Genomic DNA, 24,315 nt, shown 5'->3' on the forward strand with positions numbered 1-24,315 from the left:
AAGGGTCCGCACCAATGACCGAAAGAGAACCGAGAGGAAGAAGTGGCGAGGCTGACAGGCGCGAACGTCTTTTCTCCAAAGGTTCCTGAAGAGAGGGTACGATAAGCTGCGACTTGCGACCATCACCTCCCGCGACCCGCAAGACAGCTTCAGCCAAACCTCACCACCCAGAGGCGCTTCTCCCACAGATTGCCCATCATGTCGCGCCATCACCCGTAAGCCATCTCCCAGTCAAACCCCTCAAAATTAAATGCACAAGCTAACAACTCCCGCCAGCGATCTCGTAATGTGCCGCAAGCAAGCCGGCATCGCCATCGGCCGCCTCTGCGACAAGTGCGACGGCAAGTGCCCCGTCTGCGACTCCTACGTCCGCCCCACGACCCTCGTCCGCATCTGCGACGAATGCTCGTTCGGAAACTACCAGAACAAGTGCGTCGTCTGCGGCGGCGAGGGCATCTCGGACGCCTTTTACTGCTTCGAGTGCACGCGCCTCGAAAAGGACCGCGACGGGTGCCCCAAGATTATAAACCTCGGCAGCTCCAGGACCGACCTGTTCTACCAGAAAAAAACCAATCGGACGGCGACGTACTAGTCCCTGCGTCGCCCGGGATATGGGCAAATTTGATGTGTTGTTTGAATGCGAGGAGACGGGAAGACTACAAAGTTTTCGTGGAACAGGTATCGCATTGCCTGCGGCGTTTGGTGTGTTTTGGTTCACAGATATGGGACAAGGGTTTTGCGGCATAATTGGCACTAAGTCAGACATGATAATCTTCTCAAAAGGCGGCATGAAACGGTTTCACCAAACAAAAGAAATGCTTCATTTTGCATAAATATCAAAAAGAATGGCCAAACAAATAGGCCAATGTTCATCCAAGTTCGTATAGTACAGTGAGGTCAAAGCTAGCCAAGTACCCGCGTCGTAATCATATGTAGCTAACCTTGACTCCCATTCCCGCGGTCGCCTTGACCTTGTTCCAACCATTACCAAGCACTCGCTGTATCCGTTCGCGGACGTTCTTCTGCCCAAACATGACGACCAAACCCAAAATAAAGGCCACGAGCCGCATCAGCAGCATCGGGTTCGTCTTAAATGATGCTCCCAGCTGGTCAATCACCTCGCGCAACCGAGAGATGACCATTGACGCTCTCGTTCCCAAGGTCGGCGGAGCTGAAGATTTCCCTTTTGCCCTAGAGACGGGCATTTTCGAATTAGAGTTGGACCCTGATGTGTTGGAAACGGCCCTGGCGTGGCGTCCCTTGCTTGACCCCGCCTTACTCGAGCCTGCTTTACTCGGTGTCTTTTCGATGCCATAGTCCCCTTCGGCGCCTTCTCTTCTTGCCCTCTCCTCCTCTAACCTCCGTCGTTCCCTCTCTTCATTTTCGGCTCTCAACTTCTTCGCCTCCTCAATATCACGCCGAAGCTGCTCTTCTTGTTCACGTCGCTCTTCCGTCTCTCGCCTCTCGGCTTCCTGCTGTTCCTCCTGCAGGCTTTGCAGAGCTTGCAAAAACGCCTCGCGGCGCTCATCGTCTAATACCGAGCTGACGCTGATAAACTCTCGGGCATAATCCCATTCATTATTGCGGATAAGTACGTGAAGCGTGTACAGCTCGAGGATCTTGACCCTAGCATTCAGATCCCTCGGTGTATCCGCTCCACTGGTGGCCTTCGCCGGAGACCTATGCCGGTTCAGCCGTGGTGACGGCGACGGCGAGTCGGAAAATCTCTTGGAGAAGTCCAGATTTGGTGATGTGGCGGCTGCGAGATAGCTCTCGAGCTTCCTTTGGTTCAATTCTTGTGTCCGGGCGTGGGCTAGTAAAAGTGTTGCGCTACGTTGTTGTTAGTGTGTGTTTGCAACAGAAAAAAAAATAATAACGACAGAGAGGGCATCCTACAGGTTAATCACAACGTCCGAATCGACGTCGCTCTCGACGCCGTGGTATCCGTTGCGTACGACCTCCTCCCAGATGTCTCCTTCCCTGACTTTGGTGCACAGCGCTCTCCACTCTTGGCTCCCAAACGCATCCTTTCCTTCGTCCGGCTCCAGTTCGACGATGGCGTTGAGCGTCGTCAGGTACAAGCTCCAGACCTTGATCCTCGTGGATCGCGATGCCCTGGCGACGGGCGCTGGTTCGCCTGCGCCGTTCTCCGACTGTCCCGAGGGTGGGGTGATCAATGGCAAGATGGTGGATAGTGCCTCGGGTAGACGACGGGTGAGGAAGAGGGTCGAGGCCTGGCGGTAGGTCTTTGAGATTTGCGAGGTATGGCGCGCTGAGGTCGATGAGGATAGAGACGAGATGGAGCTCGCGAGCATATGTGGTGGGAATGTAGCGGTGGTCTCGGAAGAAGCGACCGTGGGACTCAAGGTCGCCGTGTAGGAGCCATTGAGGGACGACATGTTGGCGGGCATTTAGGAGCGGGAGGCAACAGCAGCAAGCAACGGGGTCAATTTGTCGGCATTGAAGAGCCCCAGGCGGAGGGAAATGAGGGAAAAAAGAACGGGGACTATTGTTATGTATCTGGAGTGCGGAGAATGGCGGCCATCATACGCGTTCCTGCTCAAATGCCACCTGCGGGTTGTGAAGAGAGCCGCGACATGTGGATGTGGTTAGATTCGGGTTCCTGGGCGTTGTGGTGGTGGTGTGTGGTGTGTGGTAGTGGTGGTGCTGAGGTAGCTGGGGGTTGCTGGAGAATGGAATTGGAGTCTGCTGACAGTCAAACATGCCGATTACCGCAGCACCTGCACAGCTGCCCGGGACAGGCACGCACCGGCACGGTTACACTTTTCGGCCATGGCCCAAGTTTAGCCTCGGTTTGTTTCTTAGTGGGTTCCCCCCCAGCTTCTGCGTTGCTGCGTTGTATGCTGCCGCTGGGGTGGCTGGCCAGCTGACCGCCAGAGCATGAGGGGAGGGGAGCGATAAGCGAGTACCAGTGACGTTGTCGCTGGACGGCTCACATGTCAAGTACCTCTTTAGCCTCCACGAGCGCGGCCTTCTCCCGGCGTCCGGCCTTCTTGAACTTCTCATTGGGTGGAGTTTCCTGATCGGGGAGGACGCTGTGCCTGGGTCGGAGAAACAGGGGTTGCCCTCGACGACCGGCCGAGCTTTCATCTCACCTCCCGGAGATCACCAACCATTTAGAGACGATCGTCTCATGCTCGCTGCGGCCTGTCATTTCAAATCTTCGTGTTGTATTCAACCCGCCAAGTCGGGATTCCCTTCTCAATTACTGCTTTGCTTAGCTGCGTCTATTATGATATCCTATTAATTACCCCTCTCAACTGTCAATCCCAAGTTTGCGCGAACGCGTTCAGGGTTTAGACTTTTCTGGCCCCCCCTGTGCTTCCCCAGATTGTTCCGAGGCATCTCGCGGGAGGCAGAACCACGCGGCTCCCGGAGAGAATGTCATCGCCATTTAGCCCCTGACGCTTACATCGGTGTACTTCCTATTATAGACTTTGAGAGACCATCCACCTCTCATGGCTGGCACCAAAGTGTTGTTGTGGTGCTCAGTACACGTGGAATTTTCTTCGTCGCGGGGTTCTAGAACTGGATCATCTTACGTCAGGAATCGCTGAGCAGCTCAAACATCCAAGGCGTATAAGCCGATGGGAAGGAGTGGCCTTGGGACAACATGTCAAATAATGTGCTGAATGCCGACGTGCTCTTATTGTACTTTCAATCAAGTATGGATAGGCTCATCTATCGAAACATAGTTTTGCGGGGCGTCTCCAGAAATCCACCAAGGGTCATCCGTCCTCAACGACATTGCAAAATCCATTGTCCTACTCACAAACGCGTCTCCCTGCTCATGAGACCAGTGCCACCACCAACAACCCAAGACGCGATTTCGCGTTGGCACGGTCGGCAAACTCTTCAATCCAAGGGCAATTACTCTTCGTCGCCAGCTCGACTCAATAGCCCCCTTCTATGTGAACTGTCTTGCGGGGGGCGATCCGGACCCGGTTGCGAATGCCGTCAAATATCTGCATCCGCCAATTGAGTCGACCCACGTGCTCTTTCTGGGCATTATAATCTCTCCGTGTGTCAATGTGGAAGTCTTGCAGGTGATCCAGGAATATTAAATCGTATCCAATGGCTGACAGCCATTCTCTGTCGTACAGCCTGTATGTTCTGCTCTCGTATGAGGCGCCTCGGCCCTCAAGCCTGGCCGGTTCCTCGCGAGCGAGCTTGTGGGCAATTCGCAGAAACACAACTGCCGTCATGTGGCCTATCTTCATTAGTCGACTCACCCACAGTTCTGCTTGTTCTGCCAACTCACTATCGAAGCCAGCCTGATGGGCTGTTCCACGACGTCCATAGCCATAAGCTGCATCCCAATGGATGCTTGGCTGCGTTCTGTTGCCATCGAACCTGTTGTATAGATCCATCAATGGGTCTTCGCCCTTGATCGTGTCGTCCTTAATGGCCAACAGCTTCGTGTCTATGATGTATGGAAATAGGTTGTGTATCTTTGCCCGAAACTCATCCAAAGTATCAGGGAGGTCGTCGATGAAGGTGTTGTAAAGGAACAAAAGGTCCATGAATTGGTTGTGTCCGATAATGATCGGCTCGTATCCTCGGCCAAAAGCCTCCAGCTCCTTGAGGGCACCTGCTACTTCGTCCTTTAGTGTTTCAGTGGATAGTTCCTCGAGATCTTGACACGAATCGTCCCGAATGGTCGGCTCATACCCGCTGTCATACCAGCTGGATGTCCCAGCCGTGATATGCCGGGTACCGGTGTCGCCCTCTTCTCTTTCGCCGTCGGCCACTCCCTCCAAACTGCTTGAAGATTCGCCACTATGGCTAGCCGAGTGAGCTTCTTGAGCAGCAATGGTCTGTAAGCGGACGTTATGGGGAGGGGAAGAACCAGTCCTTGGCCGGCCGCTGCCAAGATCTGGATAGCAACGTTCGCAATGAACATCATACACCAAGGGCGTCCGCTCTTTATCTCCAACTCGGCGTCTAGAGAGGACTCTCTTCTTCGTACAAGGGCACTTGCCTTTAGTAGCCAAGTTTGTCTGGAATGCCATTTCGACGTTCTGCCCCGAGGACGGACTAGGGCAGCCTGTGGCAGGATCGTGATATGTGCAGCACAAGTGACAGTAGCAATCATTAACTTCGCCCTCTGAAGGCTTTTCCGATTGTTCTGATGACGCGGGGTGAAGCAAGTCATGAACCTCTTGACAAAAGGCTTGTGCTTCGCCAGGCCAGCCAGACATGGCTTCGACGACGAGGTCGGGGTTAATCAGGTCGGCAAACTTGCCACCGACAAGGGCTTCAATGATCAGTCGAATTCCTTGTATCAGTCAGCCATCGATGGAACATCGCACGTTGAGAGGAGCCGACCTGTGTACTTGCTCAACGATGCGTTGAGATCGTCCTCTAAAGACTCACGCCTCTTGGTGATGTCAGTTATCTCTATTCTCGTCATCTTCGTCCGCGTAGTGCATACGAACCTTGGCTTCTTGTCCATCATCCCGCCGGGAGATGACCACGGTCGTGCCATGATTCCAAAGACGGCAACCCATATGTGGCACAAGCTCTTGAGCCTTTCTACGAACAATTTGTTCGTAGACGCTCATAAGTTTCTTGCTTTCAGAGTTGGGCAAGAGGATCTTGATATCTGTAGCTCGCTATCCAATCTCGATATTAGTATGTATTATAGAAGGGGACGAGAACTTGAGAGGAAGGGTGTTTTTCGGGTACACACTAAAGGGATAAGTGCTACTTACCATCCATGGATCTGTGTAAAGCCAATTTTCAATCGTAACAAGGACGTAAATAGAAAATGTATCGAGGCCTTCGTCTTCCTCGTTGTATCCATGATCTCTGGCGTCCCAAGGCTCTTGTCGGCGCTCCATCTGTCGAGTTGCCAAGCGTGCCTCTTGGCGGCTGAGGTATGGAACGCAATTTCCATAGATCTTTTCCAGCCGGATACCTTCCGATCGAAGAAATTTGAGAGTGTTGTATGATACAGAGAGGCTTCTGTCCAAGCCTTTGACGAACGTTTCATCAGCCCGTGTTTCTGTATGGAGGTAGGGGCTGACAGTGAAGCTGTAGGTCTCGGTCTTGTATGTGCCATCTGCGGATCTGTTAGAATACGATGCCGGTTTCTGTGTGGATGGTGGAAATACAAACCCGACAATTTGTCAACACAAGTGATCCCCAGTTCGAATACGTTGAACTTGGATGCAATGTTCTTGGCCGATTCGTAGGTCTGCTGGTTGGTTGAGTTGTCGTATCTGTTTTCCGAGCCCTTGTCCATGATGCCGGTCATCTCGACGTCGATGGCAACGTAACGAGACTTCGCGATCGAGAGTAGAATCTTCGGCAGCTGCCGCCAGAAGTTCTCTGACGAGACTTCCATGTTGGGCGTCGAGATGCTATCGATTTCCTGCCTCCCAGTCGTCGATTAGTGGTTGAGAAGGAAGGGTAGGAGAAAAGTGGAAGGATGAGTGCGTTGAGGTAGAGGAAGAGGAGGAGGAGGAGGAAAAATGGAAGGTGTGGGAGGCTCGCCCAGGGGGAAAGCAACAAAAGCCAGCGAGAGAAGATGGATTCAGGAAGGAGCTCCTCATGTCTGCAAGAAAATAGGGCAAGAGCACTCGATCACTCCGGCAGGGTAGGTCCTTCAGCGGAGTATTTGTCCCTGTGTTCCTTCCTGGTTCGTTGTTGAAGGTGGAATGGGGACCCTAATAGATGATAGATATCCTACTAAAAAGACCGAGGGTCGTTGAACACTTGTATGACCGTAGCAAGATGAAGACCTGAAAGGAATAAATGCCCTTCTCATTGAGATTTTTCATTGGAGGTGCCAAACAGGCAAAGCCTGAAGCCGATACATCACCATCACATATACTTTATATTCAAGTTATTTCTCTCTGTAAATGGTACGTACATATTGTCAAACTGAGGAATTATCTCCGAACTTAATGAGAAAAAGATCAAAAAGTTCAACTCTTATCCTTGCGGACAGCGGAATCTATGAAAACCCCGAGACTCTTACCAGCCTCAGGTGTAACGATGGAGGTTTTCTAACGGCGGCAGGATTCGAACCCGCGCACCCGCGACGCAAGGGGACGCTCCTCGTCAAAGGAACGCCTCTCTGATCCCATTGCGCCACGGACTGTTGAAGACATTCAGAAGAGTTTAGACATATGAGGGTAGGCCAGGCGGTCAGGAGGCCCGGGGGGAAGGCAGCCATGGGATGAAGGAAGAGGTGGGGCTGAGGCTTGTGGCTGGACGTGGGAAGTGAAGTCCACGAGGGGAAAGAAGGCGCGGTGTGAGGTAGGAGGGGTTGGGCTTGGGAAACGCTGCTATGGATTTGTCTTTGCGGCCTCACCTCTAGAGATTACTGTTTGTGGTTATACGACGTAGTTGGACTTGATGTCAAATTGGTAGAAGCAACCTTGCATTGCGTAAGAGCATCAAACGTGTCAAAACTGGGAACTGCAAGATGAAGTAGATGGAATTGTGTTTTCCTACATATCTACTTGAATTCCCTTGGCATGGATAGCTTGAAGAATAATGGGACACATGTGAGCATGCAAAGGCCCAATGTTTCAGCAAGTTGACAAGCTATGTGATATCACGCACGGCATTCCATTATTGCTGTTAAATCTATCTACTCTTCAATAACGGTAAGACCAGCATTGTAGACAGAAAGGTCAACGTCTTCGAAGCACCCAAAGACGCTAGACTCAACTCTCTTAAGTTGATGGAGGACAACGTGGTATCTCACAGGCAACAGGCCTGGTCCACTTGCTTCCAAGGCAAGACCATCTCGAACTGACTATGGTTCTCTAGTCCAGGGAGCAAAATTACATGAAAACGAGCATCTCACACCCAAGTCAACCACAAAGTCGAAAGCACAACCCAACATAATCAAGCCCTGGCCGGGAAGACATGATATCCAGTGAAAGATTTGATTGTACAAGTTTATCTATGATACAACAGCGTTACACATCCTCTCAACCATTCTCCAACAACCTTTTGTCTGCCCTCTCGTTTTCACCACTTGGAAGAGTTCAAGTTGTACACATGGCACCGACCGGTCCAAACCGATATGGAGGCATACATCTACCGGTCCACCATCATGCCCCGCACATTGTTGTAGTAACCCGGCTCCAGCACCTCGGCGAGCTCCTCCTTGGTCAGCCACTTGAACTCCTTGTACCCAAACTTGTTGGCCGTCAGGTCCGCCTGGCCCGCCATGATGCGGCCCTTGAGGAAGAAGGTCTTGCTGCCGCGCTCAAAGAGCTCGCCGCGCCGGACCTGCGTCTTGGCCACGTGCACGGCGGCCGGGCCGCGGCCGACCATCCACGTGTTCATGTTGACGCCCGCCGTGTCGTCGAGGATTCTCTGCGCAGCCTGTTCCCGATGTCAGCATATATCAATATCGAAGCATGGGATGGGTAAGGGGGGGGGGGGGACTAGGGTAGTGTTGGGAGTGATAGGAAACTCACCTCGTGGAGGTTCTCCTCCGTAGACAAGCCCGCCGCAGGAAACTCCCAAACGTCCTTCTTGCGACCGGCCTTCCTGACAACGAGGTACAGCGTCCTCTCCATGGCGCGATCCAACCTCGTCTGGTCCCCCTTGATATCCGCCTCCGACACCCGCGGCGCCAACGCCTCGGGCGGCGCCCGGTCCTCCTCGGGGATGATCTCCGCGTCGTCGCTCACGCGCATCACGGCGTCCTGGAGCAGCAGCTCCACCGCCTTGTCGTGCTTGCTCAGCCCGTCCCCGACGGCCAGCTCGTCGTCCCACGCCGTCGACGCCTTGCCGTTGTACACGCCCAGCTCCTTGGCCACGGTGCCCTTGCGGTCCTTGACCTTCATGTTCCAGTCAATCAGCGCCGGCGTGTCGGGCTTGAAGTAGACGGACGTGATGAAGGGCATCGTCAGGCGCTCGTTGAGGCGCTTCTGGTAGAAGAAGTAGGACTGCTCAAAGTCCGTCAGGGGCCGCGTCAGGAGCGGCGCCCGCGTGAGGATCACGCCTGCGCGGATCGAGGGTGGCGGGATCGTAATGTCCGCCGCAGCCGCCTTGGGTTCGGTTGGTTTGCTGACTTTTGACGAAGGGGGAGGAGGAGGGGGAGCGTTGGTCGTGGTCGTGGTCGTTGCGGCGGCGGCGGCGGCACCCGAGTACGCTCGCGAGGGAGCTGGAGCTCTAATCTGGACCCTCGCGCATTGTCTGCAGACTCTGGGGGTTGCTGTAGGGGGGGAACTCAAAGTCAGCCAATTATCTCAATGTTCATCCGAAACGTAAACCTACATTGTATGCGCCCGAGGGCGGCGAATGCGCCTCTGCTGGAAGCTGTCATCGTGGAAAGCGCTGGGTATACGGGGTCTCCTCCTTGACACCTCAGTCGAGAATCTCCAGATGGGAATTGAACTTTTTTGCTGTTCAAGCTCAGCAGAGGTACGTACCGAGTGGCCGGGGCGGCGCTTACCTAAGGTCAGACGTCCGACTAGGTGCACCGTGCACCGATGCAGCACAAGGTAAATCTTGTGGTGCCTCATATTGTACCTGAAAAGCAAGGTTGATCTTGACAGGCGCCCGGGTCAACATCGCGCCTGACAAGCGCGGGTCTCCATCACGTAAGCAGAGGTACCGTAGCGGGGGCTGGGGTGGTGGGACCGCGCAGAGCCTTTATCAACCCGACGCCCTGCCGCCAAACTTCTTTTTTTTGTCTCTTTTTTTCTCTTCACGGCACCATTTCCTTATCGTCAAGACCTGTTCCGCCTCCAGAACGTCCTGATCATTTATTCCGGTGCCCAGAGTAAATCGCAGTCTTTTTTCGCTAACAGCACCTGCATCTTTTTACTGGGTTCATGTTAGATAGCTACTGCAAACACATCAGCGCCTTTGACCGCTGTTTAAGAATGGCTGGCTTCTGCTACCGCATCAGCAGAGTCCGGAGTGGACTCTCGCTATGTGGCAAGCAGTGCGTCGCGACAACCGTACACGTGAATTCTCTGCTCCGCACGTCACTTGGTGCTGCTGACTGTGCCGCCGCACTTATAGCTCGAGCGTGTTCACGAGTACCGGTGCTTCTCAATCAGAGTCGTAATATCCATTCGTCGTGTCGTCGTCGTCTATCTACCTGCTAAAGTACAGAAAGCCTTTCCAGCCTAATCTTGGGTCACGCTCTCGACACAGTCTCTTTCCAAGAGATCCGAGCGATTCGAGCTACTACGGGACCCCACCCCTAAGATACACCTGTGCCTCTCCCCCGCCCAATCCCAGAGACACGGGAAATTCAAAGTTGAAATTTTGGAAAGAAAAAAGAAGCCTCCTTTGGAATGGAGTGTTTGGGTATTAGACCGCTTGATTCGCTGCCAAACACCAATAACGCCTAATGCCCGATACCATTCGTTCGTTTATGCTGCCGAACGCCGATCAAGCCTTGAGTTCCTCAATCGCACGTGCAACCTCTTTGGTAGCGATCTTTTCGCACGTCTTTTTGGCATCATCGTCCAGCGTCTGCGGATCGCGAAGGCCCTCGTACAGCTTGCGGGAGACATCTCGGTTGATGTTTGCATATTGATCGGTGGTGAGCTCCTTTGCGCGCCAATGGGGCTTGAGGGCAGCCCGGACGATGCCGCTGATTCTTTCCTTGGTCTCAAAGGGGATGGCAGATCGCGTAGGCGACGAATCCTGAGACCGAGCAAAGGTCGGTCGCTGACGGTTCGGTCGCTGTGGGCGAGGCTGGCGAATTTCCGCGCCGTTCGATCGACTGTCAGAGTCACTACTGTCCCCAGCGTTTCGAGTCGGCGAGTAGTTGGCCTTGGGGAACCGTGGTTCCACATAGGAGCTCAGAGATAGCGTAGGTGAGCTGGGCCGGGGATGGGGTGGCGGGGTGAGAGAAAGCGCCCGCGGTGAGTTTCGTGATGATGGCGAGGGGGATGTGACTGGTGAAGAGGGGTCAACACCAGAGCGAGTACCGAAATAATTCCGCACAGTCTCGTCGTCGGAAGGTGCGCTCATCTCCACCTCCTTAAGCAGCGACGACAGGAATGATGGTCCAGGCTCTGTGTTGATGGGGGACTGGACGCGCTGCGTGACGCCGTTCGTCTGAGGCCTCGATGCCAGAACACTCGTCGGCGCGGGTGACGAAGTTATCGTAGGTGCGGGGGCGAGTGCGGACACAGTGGCAGGGCCGACGCCTGAAGCGGTGCCAGACCCAGATGCAGATCCCGACACTGAAGCCGAGGCAGAACCCGATCCGGAGCCTTCTCCCTGCAAAGGCAATCGGCGTGTGCGAGGTCGCTTCAGCTTGCGCTCGGGTTCCTGAGCGGGTTCTTGAGGAGAAGCCGTGGTAGATCTCGACTTTCTCTTGCGGGGATTGGGAGCGCTCGTCTCGGCTTCGCGAGCCCTCTCAAGGGCGCCCCAAGCCTGCTGCTCCTCTCTCGTCTCGGGAGCCGGCGGAAGGGGTTGCATGACGGGTTCGACTGGGCCACCGTCGAGGCGATGACCGACGGTTGGGCGAATATTTCTTGCAAAGACGTCTCTGGCGCCTAGACGACTGGCGATGCTCATGCGCTGCTCCCAATCTTGGTGTTCTTGGATATCGCGAAAGTGTCCTCTCTGAGCCTGGGCGCGGCGAAAGCCCTGGAATAAGTCTTCGTCTTCGTGGTTGTCGAGGTCGATGTCAGTAGCATCGTAAATGCGACTCGCAATCCGGTCCCATGCACCCTGCCACTCGAGGGATCTTGCCTCGCGTCGTGCATTTCTAGCTTGCAACTGGGTTCGCAACAAGCCTCTTTGAGCGGTAACGTTTCGTCGGTTTGCTGAGCGTGCAGCTGGGTTCAAAGGCCGTGACTGGATCACTTCGACATCCGAAGCCTCACTAGGGCTGGATCGGCTGGCATTGTTGTTCTCATCACACTCAAAGCAGTACCAGGACTCGGTCTGGGGAACACCAGACAGGCCGATACAGTGTGTATGATAGGCTGCGTTGCAGCCATCGCAGAGAAGCAGCACCTCTTCATGATCCGAGGACTCGCATATGGGACAGGCAGGACTCGGCTCCTCGCCCTCGCCCTCGGGGTTCTCCTGAAGCCATCTGTGGATATCAAACTCCTGCTCTTGCTTCTTGTCTTGAACAGCGTACGAATCGATAGGGGGGCCTGTTATTGTCACCAACGTTAGTTTCTTGTTGCTAAAGCTGCTGCAGCTGCTGCGAGCATCTATTGCGAAGCGGGATGTTTTGATACGTACCGTTGAGCTCAGATGAGAGGCTGACCTCATTGAAGGGTGTACGGCAGATGGGGCAAGTATTGGAGTTCTTGGCCCAACTTCTGATGCACTGATCGTGGACAACGTGATTGCAGCCAACGAGGGTAGCAATGTAATTTGACTCTGGTTCTTCTAGTATTTCGAGATCTGAGTCGATGGTACGGTATGTTGGTTGTATTGTTGTGGTGGTGGTGGCTGCTGCTGTTGCTTTTGCAGCCGCTGGGCCCGCTACGTTTTCAGCAGCAGCGTCTTGCTGCTGTTGCTGTTGCTGTTGCTGCTGCTGCTGCTGCAACGAGGGGTGCTGCAGCGACTCCAGGCATATGATGCACTGATCCGGTTCAGTCATTGTGGCAACTGTGGTAGTATCGCTTGAGGTTTGATGAATTCATAAAAAAGCGTCTTTGAGCAGGGCCAACGGATGGCTTTGAGATTGCAAGAATATGTACGTTGATATTGTCGTTGTAGCCGTGATTGTGCGAACTTGTTTATGGGCTTTGTCGCCTTGTTGTGTCGGTCGTGGGGTGGCAGATGGTAGGTAGAGGGAAAAAAAAGAGAGAGGTGCAGAGTCGTTCAGTGTCTGGTGGTGGTAGTGGCAGGCCTGAGGTGGGAGTGCTGAGGCGACTGAACGGCTGTCGGGTCGCTATCAGTTGAGTGCACAAATGCACGACCAACTGGGCAGGTTGCTGAAGAGTGGGAAGGGTACCAAGGGGGGGCACTTTGGGGGTTGGAGGGGGAAAGTGGAAGGTGACCCAGGTTTGGTAGGTGAGTTCGATATGTCCTGCGTTTCTGGCGCGAGATGGACTGTCAGTCGGTTCGGGGGATGTTTCGCCGCTGCGCTAGGCAGGGAAACCAAGCAGCAAAAAAAGACGAGTAAGATATACGATGAAATAAAGTGGCCGGTGTGGAGAGAAGAGGGGGGCTTCAAACTTTGGCTGGCAGTGCTTTTCTGGTGAGGCGAGACAAGTAGGAAGAGTGAGAAGGGAGAGAAAAGGATCTGGTATGGTCGCCTTTCTTTCACAGTGTACGGATAGATGAGGTATGTTCGTGGGTGAGGTGCCCACTGGTGGACGGGGGGCGGTATGGGAGTCTTGAGAGAGGTGGTGGTAGGTAAGGTAGGTAGGTAAAATGGTGGTGCTGGGCTACCCGAGAAGACCTTGGGACCTGGAGAAATGGACGGGAATTGTAAGAGGAAAGGTTTGGAGAGGCCAGGACCCCCAAGGCGGGTTTTTTGCGAGCTTAGCGCACGCCTGCAGCTGGTCTCAACTGGAGCCAATCAACGACCGGCTGATGCAGTGGTGCGCCACGCTCCTTGCACCTTGGTCCTTCGTCCTTTGCACCTCACCCTTCGCGGGCTTCCCAGTCGATGGCCCACTGGGCTGGACTGTGGACAGGGACCTCATGGAACTGCATCCCATGCCTCCACCAGCAACGGCAGCACCCTCACAGTCACACTCTGTCACCCACACACACCCGTGGACACAAACGTGCATCTAGACGCATGCTCGAAAGCAGGTCGACGCACTGAGACGGACCGGACTAGCCCACTAGGGTCGCTGCAAGCCTGCAAGAGCACGTACTCTCCATGGATCGATGCAGGAGCCGGAGCATCAACACCAGCCCGGAGGCAACATCTCACCTCACGGACATCCCACGCCGAGGAAACACACAAAAAAGACCCTTGGGAAGTAGGATGGGGCCTGTTGAGGGATGATGTTACTGCTGCAGCAACAACTCCTCCTACTCGGCAACGTTGTCATCTGGAGGTGTAGGCACGCAACTAGGTACGTATGGGACACCTCTGGCGGGAAGAAAATAAAGAAAACGATTTGGTACGTACCTTGACTTGGCGGCAAAACCACGACAACAACGGCTGGGAGCTTGCGTGGTTGCGTTACTTCGGCTTTGCGTTTGCCAGGCCCTTCTCCTCACGATTCGACAGCTCCTCTCAATTGTCTATTGACCAATCCTCCAATCCGGTAGGTACTGAATGACAGAGCGCCAGAGTGCCAGAGTGCCAGAAACAACTGAGAGTGAAAGAGCTATGTCCGGGGGAAAACGGTGGGAAGGTGGTAAGGTGGGCGGCGAGTCAAACACTCAATGGGTTGGCTACTTGGCTCGTGCGACGTTGTTTGGTGACTTTTTGGTCAGGTACCTCGATCCAGCTGAGCGTGGGTGTGATGGATCATAGAGAGAGTCTTAGGTCGGTTCGATAGGTAGGTATCTAAGTGGCGGATGGCGTTGAGAACTTGAGACGTCTTTGATGAAGGGCAAGGTGTGAGGGCGTCGACGTCAGGCCCTCCTGTCAGGTGTACTGCGTAAAGCGTACTTCGTAGTACCTAGGTAGTCCCAAATGTTCTTGATGTGAGTGTGAGGTGAGGCAAGGCAAGGCAAGGCAAGGCAAGGAAAGACAAGGAGGTAGTGTTCCGAGTTGGCGCGCAACGACGGCAACGTCAGCCCGAGTAACATGAGGGGGGGGATCTAGAGACAACCGCGGGACAAGCAGAAGCAACAAATCCTGCAACGGTGGGAAGCGGTCGAGGGCGGAAGAATGATGATAGCTGAAGAGGTAAAGTCGGGGCGCAGGGCGTGAGTATTCGGCGCTGGAATGGGTCAGGTCGACAATGGGTGCTATCTCCGCTTCCAGAAATGGGCTGCCTGCACCCATCCCGGATGACGGGAGTCGGGGGGCAGTGGCAGACAAATGGGCAATTGCCAATTGGGAGGGAAACTAAGGTACGGCGCTGTGTCCGTAAAGCAAGGTACACGTGAGACCTTCATGCCCCTCGTTTCTCGGAGGCCGACGAGATTGGTTCGATGGGGCCTGGCCTGCGTCAGGTTGCGACCCCAAGCCCAGAGTCCGGTCTCTTCCTTGGTGCTTGGTGTGCCCGAGCAACCTTTTTTCCATTAAATCATTGATTGTTCGTCGACGGCCGCTCGTCCCGGCCGGATGCTACTTTGCCTTTTCCCACATTTAATTGCCAGAGGGGGGGGAAAGATGCGGAAAGGGTAGGAAAGCCAGATTCAATGATTAAAACTGGCCAATTTGCTGCGGGTGTATACGGCGTTTTATACCCATGTGAACCTGCTCTCGTTTACGGCGGCATTTCCGCGCGGCATAGGCTCACAGCCCGTAATCCTCTGAGCCCCCAAAGTGTACTGCTTACCGGGTACTTGCGTGGTATTGCGGACGTGGATACACTCTGGCACTTTGCACTTTCGTGAGATCCTCGGCGCGCGAGTGGGCATCTGCGTATGTGTCTCTCTGCTAAGATGGCATACGTGCAGCGATATCGAAAAAAACAGGGTCGAGGTGAGAAGCTCAACTCACCGACTTACATGGCAATCGGAAACCCACTGTGCTTTTCGGTTAACTCGTCTTCACCGCGACAGCCGGGCCGCCTCATTGGCCCGCCGCCTGACCCCCAGCTGCATTCGCGCCTTGTAAGCCTAGAACACCGGGATGAGTCAAGTTGTGATTCGACGTGGCATCGCTACCGTAACGGCTGCCGCGCACTTGTTCGCTTTGCTTCGAGAATGCCCTTCGTCGATGTTTCAACCCGCCCCAGAACATCGAGATGACTACCGGGCTTCGTGAGAACCTTGGTGGAACACCCACCCTAACGCAGGCACCCAAGCGGATCATTCCTCTTTGCCTTGCTATTCCCAGAGATGACTGGAGATGACTCGGCCTCAACGTAGACACCTTTACGGCGCTGTTCTCTACGCTGAATCACGATTACGTAGCCTGACGGGATATCTCTCACGATGACTGGAGCAAATCTTTTTTTGATGTTGGGTGGCCCGCTTCGACGCTTCAACCACGCGGCTGAAGGTGACGGGGTCGATGACTCTATCCATGCCAACTAACTCCACGCGCCCTGCCAAATGACCTCGTAACGCTCTTCACCACTTCACGATGTGACTTGCCTGAGCAGGTCGGTGGGCGTATCTCAGGGACGGACGGGAGGGTCAAGCGATCGGGAGGGGACGTTTTGTTTGTACGTCAAGTTCTTTTCATTGCTGACCAAGTGGTCCCTCTGGCAGCTGACCGAAGACCCGTTCCGTTATGGCCATCGTCAGGATGTAGGCACGATATCCGATTTTCCCAACACCGCCCGAAATGCAAAGCAGAAACCATCCACCATTCGTAATCCCGTCCCTTAAACCTCAGCAATCTCTCTCAGACGACGGAGAGTGGAGCGCATGGCAGCAGCGGCGGGGGTGCTATTGTACAGTGTTAGCGTTCAGTTTCTGGTCCGACATCTTATCGTGTCAACATACGCGACAGTGTAGGCACCGCCAGCAACGGTCTTGTTGCAGCCTCTGCAGTTCCAGATGCCGGTGGAGTGGCGCTTGACGGTAGGCTTGCCGCAGAAGGTGCAGGTGTACTTGGCGTGCTGGGAGATTTCCATCTTCTTGACCTGCTTACGCAGGGAGGCACCGTAACGGGTACCGTACTTTCCGGTCACTCCGACCTTCTGTGAGGTTGTCAGAAATCTGTGGCTTCAATACTCATGATTTCTGGCTTATCGACGATAGCGTCAGAGGGCCGCCTGGCAGCAAATAGCCCCGAGCTGGGAGTCTAGACGAGAGAGAGGGTCGAGTTTTGATCGAGGTGTTGGTCTTAGTCGTGCACGATTTCGAGATAGTCAATTTTCGACAGCTGAGTAGACCGAACATGTGGTGCACAGGCAAATCGGATATCTTTCGTGATCAATGGTTGGTGGTATCTGCCTTCCTGGAGTCGGGAGTTTCGTCAAAGTTGGCGTCCATGGTCAATCGCTCGTCTCGTGCATCTCTCTCTCGTCATCGTCTCGCGTTGCGCTCGGGGATATTGCGTAGGCGGCCGACATGTTCCTCCCTAGCCCAACTACTAAACCGAGCCCGTGATGTATGCCATTGTCGCCAATGAGGGAAAATCGTGGGCGGTTTCGACGCGGGGTAGGGAAGTCCAAGCAATGACGGGAAAGTCGATGAAGCCATTCGTCCTGGATGGGATAGTAGAGCATTACGAACCTTCGTGCGCTTGGCCATTTTGTCGAATTTTGGGGGGGAACGGGTTCGTTGACTTGAAGTGCGACGAGTGGTGTTGACGGTTCCTCCAAGGCGGTTGAAATTTCTAGAGGATGGTGTTGAATTTTGTCAGGGCTTGCCGACTCCGTTTGTGCGCTGGGAAAGCGAGCACGGACCACAGTTGACGCGAAAAAAAGAATGCGGCAGAACTCCGGCAGTGGGGTTTGCACCCGCCCTGACGCAACCCCTGGGTCCCCTCTCACAAATCGCCAAATCTTGACCCCATAAAGGCACGTGATCCTGCACCTGATAGCTGACCGCGGCTTACCTAACGTTTGACTTGGCGCATTGTTCAAGAGGTTGCACTGAAAGGCCTCTTCAAACGCCCGGGGAGGAGGCCGGGAGATCGGCGTCACAGCTGTCCGCTCGGCCCTTCTAAGCCGTAAGTGGAAAGCACAGCGCCCGGGTGGTTGTCACGAAGACGCTAGACCGCCGAGGCAGCGCGGACCAGATGCCTCGAACAGTTGATATCGCCGTTTGCTACATCACAAAGTTTGCGCTCTCGACGGCCGCAGCGTGGAATGTGTCACCTCAATGGACAGCGAAACGGACACATTTTCGACGGATCATCGTGCATCTGTGAAAGGGGCCGGACATTGGTGCCACTTTTCGTGGCGTGCTGGGATATGTAAAGATGGCCGGCCGCCGCATGACTTTTGAGTGTAATCATTGATGTCTGAGACTCATGCACCCTGACTCTTTTTTTCTTTTCAATCTTGCAACTGCCATTCCTTATTCCGACTCCCTTCTAGGCCAGACTTATTGTTGACAGGAGACGTCGAGCAAGCCTCAGAGATGCCTTTCAAGCAGCACGGCCGTCAGTACGACTTGGTCGTTTTTGGTGCTACCGGTGTGTATAAGTCGAGGATGCAGTCATGATGCAACCTAACGTCCAATTGCTGACAACTGCAAAAAGGCTACACCGGGACGTTCGTGGCAGAGCACATTACAACCCATCTGCCGACCAATTTGAAATGGGCAGTCGCAGGTCGATCGGAGACAAAGCTTCAAGGTCTTGTTGCCGAGTGCAAGAAGCAGAGCCCCGACAGACTGCAGCCTGGTACGTAGAAGGATTTTAGGTTATACCGAGATCAGATGAGTGTCTGATCCTCACCAATGAAGTGGCTGTCTCGGCTTCTTGCATTCTCAATCGTGCTAGCAATGGATGAGGCTACCACACGCTGGAGATGTCAAGTCAATAAACAACCTGTATTGGAGGGGGGAAGTGGTGACGAGCTGCTCGAGAGAGGGGCTGGATCTGTCATGCAGGCCTAGCCAAATAAGTCACCATTCAGAAGTACTAACCAATTACAGAAATCGAAGTCTGCGGTCTCAACCACGAGGATCTTGAGGCGCTCGCCCAAAAGACATATATTCTCATCACCACCGTCGGCCCGTATGCGAAATATGGCGAGTTTGCCTTCCGAGCCTGCGCCGAGAATGGCACGCATTATCTGGATGTTACCGGCGAGACCCCTTGGACCGGCACAATGATTGGCAAATATGAAAGTGCGGCACAAGAAACAGGCGCCATGATGTTTCCCCAAATTGGAATCGAATCGGCACCGCCAGACCTCGTCACCTGGTCGTTGGCTAAGCAGGTCCGCGAGAAGCTCTCGGCCAAGACAGGCGCCGTGACGGTCTCCATCCACAAGCTGAAGTAGGTTCTTTTCCATCTCGCCGTATCATTGATGATCATTGGACTGGGGTGGTGGTGAAACATTGACAGAACGTTGCTCTAACGCCGAAATTTGTCTGTTAGTTCGGCTCCGTCTGGCGGTACCCTGGCGACAGTCCTCAACTTGTTTGAGTCATTCACGATTCAGCAAGTAAGAGACCAGCACAAACCATATGCTCTCTCGCCCGTTCCAAACAACAACAAGGTTCAGTCGCAGACGTCCCTGCTGACCAAGTTGGTGGGATTGCGAAACGTTCCCAGCCTGGGACTGATGACTACGTCCATTGCTGGGATGACAGATACGCCCATCATCCAAAGAACATGGGGTCTCTTGGCATCGGTGCCTTCGCGCGAGAAACAGTTCTACGGGCCAAACTTTTCGTTCCACGAGTATATGAGAGCAAAGGGTTACCTCCAGGGAATGGCTATTCACTGGGGATTGGCGTTCTTCGGCTTGCTGCTTGCGACTGCTGCGCCGTTCCGCAAGTTGGTGAAGAAATTTGTCTACGAACCTGGCCAGGGCCCGGACAAGGAGCTCTCAAAGAAGGACAAGATTGAGTATCGTGGCATTGCCAGCCCGGATAAGGAGTCCAAGACGGAGTTTCCCAAGGCTTACTGTCGTGCTTGGTACGACGGCAGCATGTACTACTGTGAGTTGAATTTGGTTTCCTCTAATTGGTCGAGGATGACGGAATGCTGACTGGACACACACAAATAGTGACGGCTGTTCTGTTGGCTCAAGCTGCGTCAACGTTGTTGGAAGAAGACGTCGACCTGCCCGGCGGTGTCTTTACTCCGTCGTGCTTGGGACAGCCGTTCATTGATCGGTTGCAGGGGGTCGGCTTCAACTTTGAGGAGAAGATCCTGGAACACTGACGGTCCAGCGGAGGTACCGGTTCTCAACCGTGTTGTATTGTTCACCGATAATGACTTGGGGATGGTTTCGCTTCAATGTAAACGGATTGTTCAAATGTATGCGGTAATTATCGAAACTTATACCTAGTACTCAAATTTGAAAGAACGGGTTCATGTGCGTGATGATCGTTGCCGCATAAACTAAGCATCCTGCCCGCGAAACAAGCTGACAACAGGATGCAACGTCGATTGTTGATGATAGCCAGGGGAGCTTACAACAGCTACCCAAGCTAAGCAGATAGGCCCGGGGTTTAGGGTTGCAACCTGAGCCAATTGACAGCACTTGCAGCGTGATGCTTCCAATTAGGTTGGCACTGGAGATGCATCCCAAATGTTCTCAACTTCCCATTGTGGAGTTGTCGCCGGCGCGCTGGACCGACCTAACCGTCCTGCAGAGGGCAAATGGGCGCATACAAAAGTGAGGTACTCCGTACCCAAGCAAGGCACCTAGGTTCCCAAGGTACCTTAGGTAGTGCATTCCATTTGGTAGACGTCGGGTAATTAGCGCCCCGAAAGCAGCTTTCCCCGCAGAATTAGAGGAGCACGCAGCTCGAAGGGCCAGGCCCAGGAGGCTCCCCAATTCGTGTAAAACTTAGGACGTCATCAGTCCATGGTGCATGAGGTGAGGTGCAAATCCAGCACTGGCCGGACCCAGCAAGCAAAGCACAGGGCAGTCTCGGTCGCTTTCCACACCATCCACACGCAGCAGTGACCTTTCTCCGGAACCCGTCCAGTCGTGGACAATAATCATCTACAACACCTTGTACTCAGTTGCGACATGCGATAACCCACGAACCGACGACATTCTCTTCCGCTGTTCAAGTCGAACCGAATTATAGTTTTTTCCCCTTCTTTCTTTTCTTCCATATCTGTGATACCCCCTGAGCTGCGAGAGAGGTAGAGGAAAAGAGTAAGAGACAGAGAGCGAGAGAGTGCGCGCGGAGAGAGAGAGAAAGAAAAGAAGAAAGCTTTTTCCGAGGATGGACCAGACAACAACGACAACCGCATCGGCCTCGGCCACTGAGAACACGCCTCTACTACCAACGACAGAACTCCGCCCCAAGTCGTCGCGAACCGTCACGTTCAACCCGAACCCCGTATCCAAGACCATCGAACCGGAGCCCAATTTTCAACGATCAAAATCAAGCCACAGCAACAGTCTGGCGGCGAGCCCCGGGCAGAGCTCGGCCTTATCCTCCATCAACAACAAGCTGCGCAGGAGAAACAGCCATGGCGCCGTGCAGAGCCTGCCGCCGCAGATGGTGCCCAAGATCGGTCCCCAGCGGAGCACCAAGAACGCGCAGAAGCTGAAGCTGCTGCCCAACCCCGAGCTCAACGAAGAAAGCCCCGACGAAGAGAGCGGGAGGGACGTGTACTCGCAGTACACCAGGATCAAGGACCCCACGGCGCGTAGAGACGCCGCCCGGCTGGGCAAGGCGGACCGCGACAGGCTGCCCAGGGTGACGGCGTACTGCACGGCGAACAAGTACCAGATGGAAGGGCTCATGCGCTTCCTCAAGGGCCGCGGCAAGTCGAGGGGCGCCAATCCCAAGCTCATTGACGAGTGCATCTACACGGCGTACGACTATAGCAAGACGGTCGAGAACAGGCACGATCGTAGAGTAGGCGCGCAGCCTGATCCGGTCCAGGCGTATGAGAGGCGGCACTCGACGGGCGACGTCTCGGACAACGGTTTCGCTCGGGACAACCTCATCGACCTTCAGTCTGAGGGTCGGCACGACTCTGGCTTCGCCGACGGGTTCGAGGGCGCCAGCAACGAGCACGCGATGGTCGAGGGGGACTTTGACACACAAATCCACACCCCGGAGGTCTTCCTCTTTGATTACGGAGTTGTTGTGATATGGGGCATGACTCTTGCCCAAGAGCAGAGGTTCCTCAAAGAGCTTGCCAAGTTCGAGACGGAAAAGCTGTCGCCAGACGATGTTGAGACGGAGCACTTTAACTTTTACTACACAAAGGAGTATCAGGCCCGTATCTACAATGACTTCATCACTTTGAGGGACAAGAGGAACTACATGACCAAGCTGGCCATTTCTCACGCCCTAGCACAGAGTGTCAAGGTAAGGAAGCTGTTCATAAAGTAGGAGAGTGCTCGGTGACTGACATATTCGGGATAGACATCGCTTTTCGAGGAACTGATTGCTTCAACCGTCGACACGTGTAAAGACATCCCCACGCAGATCGCGCTGACGGGTAAGATCGCCCTCAGCCGCACGCAAATCAACATGCAGATCGGCGAGCTCTTCATCCTCCGCATCAACATCCACCTCAACGGCTCTGTCCTCGACACGCCGGAGCTGTTCTGGGTCGAGCCGCAGCTGGAGCCCGTGTACCAGGCCGTCCGAACCTACCTCGAGATGGACCAGCGCGTCGGACTCCTCAACGAGCGCCTGGACGTCATTGCAGACCTGCTGGCGGTCCTCAAAGACCAGCTCAGTCACGGACACGGAGAGAAGCTGGAGTGGATTGGTAGGCCTGCCTCCCGCACCCCTTTTTCTTGCTTGCCGCGCGACCTTTTGCTGACAATGCCTACCTATAGTAATTGTACTCATTGCGGCTGAGATTGTCGTCGCAGCCATCAATATCGTGGTGGACTTGTATGCATCGGATTAGTAACATTCATGGCACGCATACAAAGTAGGAATTTTGGATTTTCTTTCTTGCACAGCGGGGTCTTCACAGGCGGAGGGAAAAGCTCAGCAATGGGGAAGGTAATTCACACAAAACAGGGCACACAGAACATCCACGAGCCCCGTCAAAGTGGTGCAATAGAGAACGGGCTTCACAGCGCAGATCACGTAGCTGGAGGGTGAGGGTGCTATCCTAGTCAGCAGCAGCAACAAACCACTCCGTTTCCCAGGAGTCGATTATGGTGTCTCTCGTATTGTACAAATAAATAAGGAATGTTCTACTCGCAAAGTCCCTCCCCAACGCCATAATACCTGTTTACAAGGACGATGTGCCGCGTGGTCATCAATCATCCGCCTTGTCGTCCTTGTCGTCGGCCGCGGGCGTGTCGTCTGCCTGCTCTTCGGTATCGTAGTTGGTCATCTCCACATCTTCGTCCTGTGACGCAGCTGGTGCGGGCTCTGGTGACTTGTCGCGCTCTTCCTCGTCCTCGTCCTTGGCCTCGGCGCTCTTGCTCTTGGCCGCAAATGCGTCCTTTTCCTTTTGGTACTTGGCCATCTCCTCCTCGGAGCGGGTCTGAAACTCCTCCTTTTCGCCCTCGGGGAGATCCTTCCAACCACGGGCGAGCTCCTCCTCAATGTTGGCATCGGCGTCGTCCTTGTTCTTCTCCTCAAGAGCGGGCCGCGTGTCGGCGCAGTACATCTCGAACGCGTTGCCGGGTCGCTTGGGCGGCTTCGCGACGCCGTTGGTGCGGGCCGTTGCCTGGGTATCGGTGCCCTGGGTCGCGTCGCCGCCCTGGGTGTGGGAGAAGGTCTCGGAGCTGGGCGAAACGGTGGCGGCGGTCTGGCTGAGGGGCCTAGAGTTGGCCTTTGCGGCCGAGTCGATCTCGGCCAGGACGGAGGGCTTGCGGTGACCGCGTTTCGTACGCAGAGGCTTTTCTTGCGGCTGAGATGGTGTCAGCATCCTGCTTTGTCGTCGAGGTGGGCTTGGCGGAGGGCCTACAGTCGGGGGCGGGCTCGGGCTGCCGTCTGAATCCTCCACGTTGGCGCTCGTTCTCTTAGCCAGCTGTTCCAGCAGGAAGGCTCTCTCCATCCGCAGCTTCTCAATTTGTCGTCGGATCCGGGCGAGGCGAACTCGGGTCGCGTCGTTTTCCTCCTCAACCTCGCCGGTGCGCTGCTTAAGCTGGATGCATTTTCGCCGATAGGCCTCTTCGACGGAGGGAGGTAGGGAAGGCGGAATCGCTGAGAGGTCGATCGCGGGGGGGTTAGCTCGAATGATCTTTTTGGGAGGCATTGTGCGTGCGTGGGCTATCCGGCGATATCCCAATCGTATCGAGTGGGAAGGGGTGGGAGAGAGAATTGGCTTTTTTCCCCCAAAGACAAGGTACGGGGGGAATGAGTTGCGACGAGATGGGGTTCGCGGCGGATGTCAAGCGGAGCTTTGCGAGGGTGGTAGGTTCATTGATTTTCCAAGGGAGTTTACAAACGTACCGGATTGCGGAGCCATTATTACGTATCTGCAAAGGTCAAGAGTGATAGGGTAGTACAGGGCACGCCAAACGGACGAAGGAGGTGAGTTGAGGCTCGATTGCGACGCGGATTTGAAGATGGCAGAGTTGGAACTGGATAAAAGAGCGCGCGAGGGAATCGGGAATGGGCGAAATGTCGCCAGAAATCAGCACGCAGCAAACACGCCAGCTGGGAAGTGCGAGGCTGGCAGCTGCTGCTGTCTCACACAGACAACACCTAGGCCTAGGCACGCAC

The 24,315-nt window shown here is 54.6% G+C and overlaps 9 protein-coding genes across 9 annotated transcripts; 3 read left to right on the forward strand and 6 right to left on the reverse strand.

The window, feature by feature from the left end:
• Positions 1–114: 114 nt before the first annotated feature.
• Positions 115–742, forward strand: HER10_EVM0003934 (pre-mRNA splicing factor ini1). The gene is made up of 2 exons (XM_035473595.1): positions 115–215; positions 277–742. Exons 1-2 carry the CDS (start codon positions 199–201, stop codon positions 590–592), a joined length of 333 nt encoding a protein of 110 aa, XP_035335885.1. The 5' UTR covers positions 115–198; the 3' UTR covers positions 593–742.
• Positions 743–866: 124 nt separating this feature from the next.
• On the reverse strand, positions 867–2,666 carry HER10_EVM0007978 (peroxin 26). Its single transcript, XM_035477516.1, has 2 exons — positions 1,897–2,666; positions 867–1,830 (listed from the first exon to the last, which is right to left on the reverse strand). Exons 1-2 carry the CDS (start codon positions 2,409–2,411, stop codon positions 927–929), a joined length of 1,419 nt encoding a protein of 472 aa, XP_035336267.1. The 5' UTR covers positions 2,412–2,666; the 3' UTR covers positions 867–926.
• A 1,248-nt stretch (positions 2,667–3,914) lies between these two features.
• Positions 3,915–6,370, reverse strand: HER10_EVM0013300 (uncharacterized protein; the record flags this gene model as incomplete). The annotated part of the gene is made up of 6 exons (XM_035482662.1): positions 3,915–4,231; positions 4,283–5,299; positions 5,350–5,401; positions 5,460–5,636; positions 5,736–6,085; positions 6,142–6,370. 6 exons carry the CDS (start codon positions 6,368–6,370, stop codon positions 3,915–3,917), a joined length of 2,142 nt encoding a protein of 713 aa, XP_035336744.1.
• A 1,709-nt stretch (positions 6,371–8,079) lies between these two features.
• HER10_EVM0010437 (NUDIX domain-containing protein) lies at positions 8,080–9,518 on the reverse strand (the record flags this gene model as incomplete). Its single annotated transcript, XM_035479897.1, has 3 exons — positions 8,080–8,370; positions 8,466–9,208; positions 9,449–9,518. 3 exons carry the CDS (start codon positions 9,516–9,518, stop codon positions 8,080–8,082), a joined length of 1,104 nt encoding a protein of 367 aa, XP_035336482.1.
• Positions 9,519–10,398: 880 nt separating this feature from the next.
• On the reverse strand, positions 10,399–12,583 carry HER10_EVM0009636 (PHD-finger domain-containing protein; the record flags this gene model as incomplete). The annotated part of the gene is made up of 2 exons (XM_035479119.1): positions 10,399–12,128; positions 12,220–12,583. 2 exons carry the CDS (start codon positions 12,581–12,583, stop codon positions 10,399–10,401), a joined length of 2,094 nt encoding a protein of 697 aa, XP_035336412.1.
• Positions 12,584–15,801: 3,218 nt separating this feature from the next.
• Positions 15,802–17,420, reverse strand: HER10_EVM0008802 (60S ribosomal protein L43). The gene is made up of 3 exons (XM_035478311.1): positions 17,254–17,420; positions 16,519–16,715; positions 15,802–16,461 (listed from the first exon to the last, which is right to left on the reverse strand). The coding sequence occupies exons 1-3, from the start codon at positions 17,269–17,271 to the stop codon at positions 16,398–16,400; spliced, it is 279 nt and encodes a 92-aa protein (XP_035336328.1). The 5' UTR covers positions 17,272–17,420; the 3' UTR covers positions 15,802–16,397.
• Positions 17,421–17,826: 406 nt separating this feature from the next.
• Positions 17,827–19,969, forward strand: HER10_EVM0002057 (saccharopine dehydrogenase). Its single transcript, XM_035471783.1, has 5 exons — positions 17,827–18,160; positions 18,227–18,370; positions 18,625–18,970; positions 19,073–19,638; positions 19,707–19,969. The coding sequence occupies exons 1-5, from the start codon at positions 18,106–18,108 to the stop codon at positions 19,862–19,864; spliced, it is 1,269 nt and encodes a 422-aa protein (XP_035335709.1). The 5' UTR covers positions 17,827–18,105; the 3' UTR covers positions 19,865–19,969.
• Positions 19,970–20,883: 914 nt separating this feature from the next.
• HER10_EVM0013167 (uncharacterized protein) lies at positions 20,884–22,537 on the forward strand (the record flags this gene model as incomplete). The annotated part of the gene is made up of 3 exons (XM_035482531.1): positions 20,884–21,984; positions 22,042–22,393; positions 22,464–22,537. 3 exons carry the CDS (start codon positions 20,884–20,886, stop codon positions 22,535–22,537), a joined length of 1,527 nt encoding a protein of 508 aa, XP_035336736.1.
• Positions 22,538–22,897: 360 nt separating this feature from the next.
• Positions 22,898–24,058, reverse strand: HER10_EVM0009036 (HMG box protein; the record flags this gene model as incomplete). Its single annotated transcript, XM_035478538.1, has 3 exons — positions 22,898–23,497; positions 23,555–23,793; positions 24,043–24,058. The coding sequence occupies 3 exons, from the start codon at positions 24,056–24,058 to the stop codon at positions 22,898–22,900; spliced, it is 855 nt and encodes a 284-aa protein (XP_035336350.1).
• Between the last annotated feature and the right edge of the window lie 257 nt (positions 24,059–24,315).

The sequence above is a fragment of the Colletotrichum scovillei genome (assembly GCF_011075155.1).
Source record: "Colletotrichum scovillei strain TJNH1 chromosome Unknown Contig00003, whole genome shotgun sequence".
Lineage (NCBI taxonomy): Eukaryota > Fungi > Ascomycota > Sordariomycetes > Glomerellales > Glomerellaceae > Colletotrichum > Colletotrichum scovillei.